This window comes from Oncorhynchus masou, unplaced genomic scaffold, assembly GCF_036934945.1.
Source record: "Oncorhynchus masou masou isolate Uvic2021 unplaced genomic scaffold, UVic_Omas_1.1 unplaced_scaffold_1237, whole genome shotgun sequence".
In the NCBI taxonomy this organism is placed as follows: domain Eukaryota; kingdom Metazoa; phylum Chordata; class Actinopteri; order Salmoniformes; family Salmonidae; genus Oncorhynchus; species Oncorhynchus masou.
The window spans coordinates 101609-112500 of record NW_027002181.1 but is presented as its reverse complement, the minus strand read 5'-3'; the positions used below and the strand labels follow the sequence as shown (position 1 = coordinate 112500).

The window sequence follows — 10892 nt, the reverse complement described above, 5'->3', positions numbered from 1 at the left end:
CAGGCTCATTCTGATCGGTCGCAACCTTCTTGGATCTGCAAGAACCTCAGCCAAGCTCATTATTCAATACTACTGTCACCGGCCGGCTCATAGCCTGTGGCAAAAATGAGGCGACGCGAACAACAGATATAGGCCAATTAAAAACATGTTCTTTATTGTAAACAAAACTATTAACTTTAAACTCAGAAAAAGGTATGAGGTGTGGAAGTATCATAATGTAAGGTGTATGTAAAGTGCAGGAATGTGTGAATGACTGAGTGAAAACTATGCAAAACTACAAAGGAACAAACAAAACAGGTTCATACCTGGAGGAGCAGAGAGAGAGAGATTAGTGAAGCACTAGTTTAAATACCTTGAGCCCAGGTGACTCCAACCCCTAACGACCCTCCTCTGCCTGCAGGAGGAAACACCCCCTGCACTGCAGATGAGGAGCCGTGACATGACACAAACTGATTTAATTATTATTATTATTATTTACTAGCTAACTATTATTACTATTATTATTTACTAGCTAACTAAATAGATGGAAAGAGGGAAAGATATGACAGCTTGTTACAACATAATGTTAGATGGAGAGAGGGAAAGATATGACAGCTTGTTACAACATAATGTTAGATGGAGAGAGGGAAAGATATGACAGCTTGTTACAACATAATGTTAGATGGAGAGAGGGAAAGATATGACAGCTTGTTACAACATAATGTTAGATGGAGAGAGGGAAAGATATGACAGCTTGTTACAACATAATGTTAGATGGAGAGAGGGAAAGAGAGACAGAGAGGGAAAGAGAGAGAGAGAGGAAAAGAGAGACAGAGAGGGAAAGAGAGACAGAGAGGGAAAGAGAGACAGAGAGGGAAAGAGAGACAGAGAGGGAAAGAGAGATAGAGAGGAAAAGAGAGAAAGGAGTTTCGGTGGGCTCTCCCGGGGGTGTAAGGCTCTGATTGTCCACCAGAGGTTACAATGTCCTCTTTATTAGTTGTTTCGGTGGGCTCTCCCGGGGGTGTAATGCTCTGATTGTCCACCAGAGGTTACAATGTCCTCTTTATTAGTAGTTCTGGTGGGCTCTCCCGGGGGTGTAAGGCTCTGATTGTCCACCAGAGGTCCTCTTTATTAGTTGTTTCGGTGGGCTCTCCCGGGGGTGTAAGGCTCTGATTGTCCACCAGAGGTCCTCTTTATTAGTTGTTTCGGTGGGCTCTCCCGGGGGTGTAAGGCTCTGATTGTCCACCAGAGGTTACAATGTCCTCTTTATTAGTAGTTTCGGTGGGCTCTCCCGGGGTGTAAGGCTCTGATTGTCCACCAGAGGTTACAATGTCCTCTTTATTAGTAGTTTCGGTGGGCTCTCCCGGGGTGTAAGGCTCTGATTGTCCACCAGAGGTTACAATGTCCTCTTTATTAGTAGTTTCGGTGGGCTCTCCCGGGGTGTAAGGCTCTGATTGTCCACCAGAGGTTACAATGTCCTCTTTATTAGTAGTTTCGGTGGGCTCTCCCGGGGGTGTAAGGCTCTGATTGTCCACCAGAGGTTACAATGTCCTCTTTATTAGTAGTTTCGGTGGGCTCTCCCGAGGGTGTAAGGCTCTGATTGTCCACCAGAGGTCCTCTTTATTAGTCGTTTCGGTGGGCTCTCCCGGGGGTGTAATGCACTGATTGTCCACCAGAGGTCCTCTTTATTAGTTGTCTGTGGCTTCAATGATTCACCAGTAATTGTCTGAGGTGAACTTATCCTCTTTTCCTAGATAGTCAAAGTTCCAAACTCACTTTACACGCGCAGCTGCAGACTGCCAGGGTCCTGGTCCGGTGAGTTCATTTTCTACACCTCTTTGAGAGTTTCAAAGTTTCTAACCATTTCAACGTGTGGTTCACGGTGTCACGTATTTTGGTCTGGTATGTTAATTCTTAGCGAGTCATTTTAAGCACTCTGGTCGGAAAGGGTTGTTCCATCACACTGATACGCTCTTCTGACCTCATTCGGGCCGTGGCTATTTAATGTGCAAAGGACATGAAAAACCATTATCCTATGAGAAAAACAAAATCACATTCCTATCTTAACAACAATATTTTCATTGTTCTTCATATTGTATTCACAATATATTGGATGACAGCCAAAAGGGGGTTCGTTCCTAAGTTACAGTATTTGGTTCACAGAGTTTTTAATAACGTCACAAAATGAAAAGCAATATGACATGATTAGTCTTTAGATCCCCACTGACCATTCTTAACATTCATATCTTAGAAATATTGTTCCAATATTCACTTTATTTCGGACGTTACAGTTTTGGCGGGAAAAGTATTCTGTAGACGAAAGGGACATTTCTTTACCAATACTGAAGAGAAAGAGGGAGATTCCCCTCCTACCTAATTTACAGAGAGTTAAGGTGTCAAAACTGGCCCCTCCCTCCCTCCTCTTCTGCAGTGATGAGAGGGGTCTGGTCAACCTCAGCCATTTGCCAAGCTGATCTGAGGCCTTTTATCCTCAGCCAGGAGAGTCATGATAGTGGCCAAACGATAGCCACCCCTCAGTGAAAGGCACATGTCAGCCCACTTAGGAGTTTGCCAAAAGACACCTAAAGACTCGCAGACCATGAGAAACAAGATTGTCTGGTCTGATGAAACCAAGATTGAACTCTTTGGCCTGAATGCCAAGCATCACGTCTGGAGGAAACATGGCACCATCCCTACAGTGGAGCATGGTGGTGGCAGCATCATGCTGTGGGGATGTTTTTCAGCGGCAGGGACTGGGAGACTAGTCAGGATCGAGGGAAAGATGAACAGAGCAAAATACAGAGATTCTTGATGAAAACCTGCTCCAGAGTGCTCAGAGCTTCAGACTGCCTCAAAGGTTCACCTTCCAACAGGACAACAACCCTAAGCACACAGCCAAGATAACGCAGGAGTGGCTTTGGGACAAGTCTCTGAATGTCATTGAGTGGCCCAGCCAGAGCCCAGACTTGAACCTGATAAAACATCTCTGGAGAGACCTGAAAATAGCTGAACAGCGACGCTTCCCATCCAACCTGACAGAGCTTGAGAGGATCTACAGAGAAGAATGGGAGAAACTCCCCAAATACAGGTGTGCCAAGCTTGTAGCGTCAAACCCAAGAAGACTCAAGTCTGTAATCGCTGCCAAAGGTGCTTAAACAAAGTACTGATTTTAAAGGGTCTGAATACTTATGCAAATGTGATATTTCAGTTTTTTATTTGCAATACATTTGCAAAAATGTGTCATTTTGGAGTATTGTGTGTAGATCGATTAGGGGGGGAAAACATATTCAATCCATTTTAGAGTAAGGCTGTAACGTAACAAAATGTGTCATTATGGAGTATTGTGTGTAGATCGATTAGGGGGGGTGAAATATTTAATCCATTTTAGAGTAAGACTGTAACGTAACAAAATGTGTCATTATGGAGTATTGTGTGTAGATCGATTAGGGGGGGAAATATTTAATCCATTTTAGAGTAAGACTGTAACGTAACAAAATGTGTCATTATGGAGTATTGTGTGTAGATCGATTAGGGGGGGGGTGAAATATTTAATCCATTTTAGAATAAGACTGTAACGTAACAAAATGTGTCATTATGGAGTATTGTGTGTAGATCGATTAGGGGGGGGGGGATATTTAATCCATTTTAGAATAAGACTGTAACGTAACAAAATGTGTCATTATGGAGTATTGTGTGTAGATCGATTAGGGGGGGAAATATTCAATCCATTTTAGAATAAGACTGTAACGTAACAAAATGTGGAAGGGGTCAAGGGCTCTGAAGACTTCCCGAATGCACTGTTAGTGGACTGGTATCAAACAGATCAAACACATGGTTTCCATGGTTTCCTGGTGTTTGATGACATTCCATTTGCCTCCGTTCCGGCCGTCCTCCCCTCAGCAGCCTCCTGTGCTCTCTTCCAGGAGCGTCCGGGCAGTAAGAAGAAGGGTCGCGAGGAGGTGGCGGCAGGGGACAAGCGTCCTGGAGGTAAGCCGGGTAAAGAACCAGGCAGAGAGCCCTCCTCCACCACAACCAGCCCTGAGAGTGACTACCAGGACCACCACACTGACTCTGCTGTAGAGCCTGAACTACAGGACAAATACAGGAGACAGCTGCACCAACAGGCTAGTACACTATACTATACTACCAGGACCACTAAACAGTCTCTACTGTAGATCTGCTGTACTATACTATACTACCAGGACCACTAAACAGTCTCTACTGTAGATCTGCTGTACTATACTATACTACCAGGACCACTAAACAGTCTCTACTGTAGATCTGCTGTACTATACTATACTACCAGGACCACTAAACAGTCTCTACTGTAGAGCCTAAACTACAGGACAAATACAGGAGACAGCTGCACCAACAGGCTAGTACACTATACTATACTACCAGGACCACTAAACAGTCTCTACTGTAGAGCCTAAACTACAGGACAAATACAGGAGACAGCTGCACCAACAGGCTAGTACACTATACTATACTACCAGGACCACTAAACAGTCTCTACTGTAGATCTGCTGTACTATACTATACTACCAGGACCACTAAACAGTCTCTACTGTAGATCTGTACTATAGACACTACTAGTGTAATATTAGTACTTTTGTAATAACCATAATCCTTTATCCAACATCGCTTACTAACATTGCTGTTATCTCCCCCCTCTCTGTCGCTCTCTCTCTTTCTCCCTCTTCCTTTCTCTCTCTCTCTCTCTCTCTCTCTTCCTCTCTCTCTTCCTTCCTCTCTCTCTCTCTTCCTTTCTCTCTCTCTTCCTCGCTCTCTTCCTTCCTCTCTCTCTCTCTCTTCCTTCCTTTTGCTCTCTTCCTTTCTCTCTCTTCCTTTCTCTTTCTCTCTCTCTCTCTCCCTTCCTCTCTCTCTTCCTTTCTCTCTCTTCCTTTCTCTCTCTTTCCTTTCTCTCTCTCTTTCTCCCTCTCTCTCTTCCTTCCTCTCTCTCTCCTCCTTTCTCTCTCTCTCTTCCTTTTGCTCTCACTCTTTCTCCCTCTCTTCCTTCCTCTCTCTCTCTCGCTTCCTTTCTCTCTTCCTTTCTCACTCTTCCTTTCTCTCTTCCACTCTCTCTCTCTTCCTTCCTCTCTCTTTCTCCCTCTCTTCCTTTCTGTTTGTCACTCTCTCTTTCTCCCTCTCTTCCTTCCTCTCTCGCTCTTCCTTTGTCTCTCTCTCTTCCTTCCTCTTTCTCTCTCTATCACTCTCTCCCTTTCTCCCTCTCTTCCTCTCTCTTCCTTTCTCTCTCTCTCTCTCTGTCACTCTCTTCCTTTCTCCCTCTCTTCCTTCCTCTCTCTCTCTTCCTTTCTCTCTCTTCCTTTATCTCTCTCCCCCCTCTCTCTTTCTCTGTCTGTCTTTCTTTTCCAGGTGTATATTCTAATGGAAGGCTTAGTGGATTCTCTGTGTGTGCTGTTGGATGAGTCTGCAGAGGAACAGACTTGAGCTGACACACACACACACACACACACACCACACACACACACACACACACACACACACACACACACACACACACACACACACACACACACACACACACACACACACACACACACACACACACACTCTCACACACACACACACACACACACACACACACACACACACACACACACACACACACACACACACACACACACACACACACACACACTCACACACACACACACACACACACCACACACACCACACACACACACACACACACACACACACACACACACCCCACACACACACACACACACACACACACACACACACACACACACACACACACACACACACAGCTCTCTGATCACACTATAATAAATTCCACTCTTCCCTAACACACATATTTGTACAGAGAATCCATCACAGGTGCAGAGGTTTATTTCCTCACTATGACATCAATAAACTTGCTTTGTGAACTTCCTATCTTTGTTGACTTACTATGACTGTGAGAAGTGGTTGTCATACCTAGCAACCTCACTCACACAGGAGCGCGGGTTAAACGCTGACTGCATCCTACCCACTACCCACCCCCATCCCGCCCCCTCGCTCTCCCTCTCTCAGCCTTGTGTACGAGTACCTGCCATGCGTGCGTGTGTGAGTGGGCGCGTGAGTGTGCCATGCCGTTGGTTGTCCTATGCGGATTTCACGGTTGCTGCCCTCCTCGTGTCTCGCAACTTCACCCGAAAAGGAACAGACCACACGTCCCTTCGGAATTCCACTTCCGTTCCACGCACCGGACTGAAGCACGGCATTCTGCTTGTCTGTCATTCGGGAATAGCCTACCGATGATAGTAGCTCCCTTACTCCCTGCATCTCTGTGCTACGGTTCAGTGCTGCTGATACCGGTGGTTTAGTACTGCTGGGGGAATACCGACACTGCAGAGAGAGGGAGAGAGCGGAGAGGAGGATGGTTCCTGGTGTAGGAGGAGGGAGGTGATCATGGCAGAGGTAAGCGGAACGGACAGAATGCGGTAAACTAAACACAGGACATCTGGGTTTTTAAGCTACCGCGACATAAAAACGAATACAAATTACTGCTATTTTTTTAACACAGGCAAAGCTTTTTATTACTGAAACTTGGATGATTTCGATAGACTATTAGTTCGTCTGACAGTATTTGGCAGTTTATTTGTGCAACACAAGCGGTGTGTTGTATATAGGTGGTGTATGTTTTGGTTAGTTAGCGTGGCCATGTTTTCTTGACAGCTCAGATTGGACGATGAGCACATCGCGTTGCATAAGAATATTTGCATGAGTGCTTTGGTAGTTTAGTAGTCAGTTCTTCCTCTAGCCTTTTGGGGGCCACACGCGAGATTTGGTCAGGGGGCACCTCCCCTCCTCGCAGGCAGAAGTGTGGGAGTGACTAATAAAATCAATGGGGGCCCCCAGGAGGTCAGGGGCCCCTGAGCACATGCCCTGTGTCCCGGTTGGTAATGTGGTGATGATTCGGCCTATTACAAGGGTTCGATAGCAGAGTAGACTACCTTACCTTGCAATCAACATTTTTTAATCTAACATTGGGACTGACAACCAGGGGTGTAAAGTAATTAAGTCAAAATACTTCAACGTGTTTTAAGTCGTTTTTTGGGGTATTATTTATATTTTTGACAACTTTTTTTTATTTCACTACATTCCTAAAGAAAAGATTGTACTTTTTCTTCCATGCAGCTTCCCACCAAAAAGTAGTCATTGCATTTGGATTGCTTAGCAGGACAGGAAAATAGTTAAATTCACACACTTATCAAGAGAACATGTGGTCATCCCTACTGCCTCAGGCTTGACGGATTCATTAAACACACATGCATCATTTGTAAATAATGTCTGAGTGTTGGAGTGGCCCCTGGCTATCTGTAAGTAATGTCTGAGTGTTGGAGTGGCCCCTGGCAATTTGTACATAATGTCTGAGTGTTGGAGTGTGCCCCTGGCTATCTGTAAGTAATGTCTGAGTGTTGGAGTGTACCCCTGGCTATCTGTAAATGATGTCTGAGTGTTGGAGTGGCCCCTGGCTATCTGTAAGTAATGTCTGAGTGTTGGAGTGGCCCCTGGCAATTTGTACATAATGTCTGAGTGTTGGAGTGTGCCCCTGGCTATCTGTAAGTAATGTCTGAGTGTTGGAGTGTACCCCTGGCTATCTGTAAATGATGTCTGAGTGTTGGAGTGGCCCCTGGCTATCTGTAAGTAATGTCTGAGTGTTGGAGTGGCCCCTGGCAATTTGTACATAATGTCTGAGTGTTGGAGTGTGCCCCTGGCTATCTGTAAGTAATGTCTGAGTGTTGGAGTCTGCCCCTGGCCATCTGTAAATAATGTCTGAGTTTTGGAGTCTGCCCCTGGCTATCTGTAAATGATGTCTGAGTGTTGGAGTCTGCCCCTGGCCATCTGTAAATAATGTCTGAGTGTTGGAGTCTGCCCCTGGCTATCTGTAAATAATGTCTGAGTGTTGGAGTCTGCCCCTGGCTATCTGTACATAATGTCTGAGTGTTGGAGTCTGCCCCTGGCTATCTGTAAGTAATGTCTGAGTGTTGGAGTCTGCCCCTGGCTATCTGTACATTTTAAAAACAAGAAAATGGTGCCGTCCGCTTTGCTTAATCAAATTAATTTTAAGTGTTTTTTTTTACTTTTGATACTTAGGTATATTTAAAACCAAATACTTTTAGACTTTTACTCAAGTACTATTTTACTGGCTGACTTTCACTTTTACTTGAGTAACTTTCTATTAAAGTTTCTTTACTTTTACTCATGTATGACAATTGGGTTATTTTTCCACCACTGATGACAACAAGAGAAAAAAATGCTGATGAACAAAAAACACATTTAGAAATGGTACTTTTTCTAATTCTCAAGCGTAAGTTGAGACCCTGACTCAGTTTATATACAGTACCAGTTAAACATTATGCACACAACTACTCATTCTTGGGTTTTTCTTTATTTGTTTTACTATTTTCTACATTGTAGAATAATAGTGAAGACAAACCCCAACTACGAAATAACACATATGGAATCATGTAGTAAGCAAAAAAGTGTTAAACAAATCTAAATATATTTTAGATTTTTTTTTAAAGTAGCCACCCTTTGCCCAGCATTGCACACTCTTGGCATTCTCTCAACCAGCTTCACCTGGAATGCTTTTCCAACAGTCTTGAAGGAGTTCCCACATATCCTGAGCACTGTTGGATCATTGTCCAGTTTAAAAACAAATGATAGTCCCACTAAGCGCAACCCAGATAGGGCTCTTGAGTGGCACATCGGTCAAAGGCATTGCATCTCAGTGCTAGAGGCGTCACTACAGACCCTGGTTTGATTCCAAGCTGTATCACAACCGGCCGTGATTGGGAGTCCCATAGGGCGGCGCAAAATTTGCCCAGCGTAGTCTGGGTTAGGGTTTGGCCGGGGGGGTAAGCGGTCATTATAAATAAGAATTTGTTCTTTAACTGACTTGCCTATTTTAAATAATGGTTAAATAAATGTAAAAAATGGATGGTGTATCGCTGCAGAATGCTTTGGTAGCCATGATGGTTTAGTGTGCCTCAAATTTCTTTGCAGCAATTAGACCACGAAGGCCTGATTTTATGCAGTCTCCTTAGCACAGTTGATGTTGAGATGTGTCTGTTACTTAAAGTTTGAAGCATTTATCTGGGCTGCGATTTCTGAGGCTGGTAATTCTAATGAACTTTTCCTCTCCTTTCCTGTGGCGGTCCTCATGAGAGCCAGTTTCATCATACCACAGCAGAGGTAACTCTGGGTCTTCCTTTCCTGTGGCGGTCCTCATGAGAGCCAGTTTCATCATAGCACTTGATGGTTTTTGCGACTGCACTTGAAGAAATTTTCAAAGTCCCTGAAATTTAGCGGATTGACTGACTTTCATGTCTTAAATTAAAAATGATAGACTGTCATTTAGTTTTTGCTTATTTGAGCTGTTCTTGCCATAATATGGACTTGGTCTTTTACCAAATAGGGCTGTCTTCTGTATACCACCCCTACCTTGTCACAACACAACTGGCATCAAACTCATTAAGTAGGAAAAAAATTACACAAATGTACTTTTAACAAGGCACACCTGTTAATTGAAATGCATTCCAGGTGACTACCTCATGAAGCTGGTTGAGAGAATGCCAAGAGTATACAAATCTGTCATCAAGGCAAAGGGTGGCTACTTTGAAGAATCTAAAATGTATTTTGATTTGTTTAAAATGTTTTTGGTTACTACATGATTTCATGTGTGTTATTTCATAGTTTTGATGTCTTCACTATTATTCTACAATGTAGAAAATAATAAAAAATAAAGAAAAACCCTTGAATGAGCAGGAGTGTCCAAACATTTGACGTGTACTGTATATGTAATTGAATAGCCTAGTAACCTACAGCGGGCTGCTGCATGGATAGCAGGGCTGTGTGACACTGCTGGGAATAGACACGCCTTGCATCCTCACCTGTCAAAGGCAGCTGCTCCTCTACTTCCCACAGCTGACCGTAAACAGGGGGACGTGGGACAAATGACATACCTACCTGATTTGTTTGATATTAATTAGTAAACAATTATTTACTGAACAAACAGTAAGATATTTATGTCCTGCTAAATGCTGTGTTTTATGGTCTCCACTCTAGTTCCCTGCGGCTAATCTGGGCGTATGGTCACTAGATGTGGCTTGAGCTCACGAATGAGTTAAAGACTGCATTACATCGACAAGATGTGGTGGGTGGAACCGAGATAGAGAGAGCTAGGAGGGGGTTAGAACAATTCCTCCTTGTCTCTAACTCATCCTTGCATCTGGGAAACTAAGCCAGGGTGGGGTTAAGACGACACCCACGTGCAGGTAACGACAGGATGAACCCAGAGTGATGATGCTCCTTGGCCTGCATGAGGGGGGCTGAACCTACCGTGACTGAGCATTGTTAGTGTCAGCTATATATGGTACTCTGCATTTGTGTAAAGGTTAGGTTACTCGGTCCAACACTCAAGGGTGGGGGATCGACCAGCCTCGTTTTAGCAATAATTAATCAATATTAAATAAAGATGATTGTCATTTCTTCAAACAATCTCTCTCAGTACTGAATTTCCACGACAGAGCTGCAGGTCTCCTCCACGTTCAACAACCCAATGAGGGCTCTATCCTCAGTCACTCGTCTGCTACAAGGACCCTTCCAGGGGACAGCCCGTGTTGATTGGACTGATGTTAAAAAGGGGAAAGAGGAATTCAAGGGTAGAACAAGAACAGGGCTTTTACATCCCTTCACTGAAATCTCTGAACTGCTGATATCTCCATTCTTTATTTTCTCCTCAAGTTTCTCTCCTCTCTCCCCTCTCTCTCTCTCTCTCTCATCTCTCTCTCACCTCTCTCCCTCCCATCTCTCCTCTCTCTCTCCCCCCGCTCTCTCCTCTCTCCTCACTCCCATGTCTCTCCCATGTCTCTCCCATG

The 10892-nt window shown here is 44.2% G+C and overlaps 2 protein-coding genes across 2 annotated transcripts in view; both read left to right on the top strand.

Moving 5' to 3' along the window:
* LOC135530025 (MYCBP-associated protein-like) overlaps nt 1-5247 on the top strand; it is a 70979-nt gene extending 65732 nt beyond the window's left edge. The window contains exon 17 of the mRNA XM_064958411.1: nt 3903-5247. Within this exon, the coding sequence (XP_064814483.1) occupies nt 3903-4154 (252 nt within the window). The 3' untranslated portion in view covers nt 4155-5247. The remainder of the gene's footprint in view (nt 1-3902) is intronic.
* Nucleotides 5248-6084: 837 nt separating this feature from the next.
* LOC135530028 (epsin-3-like) overlaps nt 6085-10892 on the top strand; it is a 35586-nt gene continuing 30778 nt past the window's right edge. The window contains exon 1 of the mRNA XM_064958425.1: nt 6085-6426. The gene's annotated coding sequence lies outside the window, so the exon portion shown is untranslated. The remainder of the gene's footprint in view (nt 6427-10892) is intronic.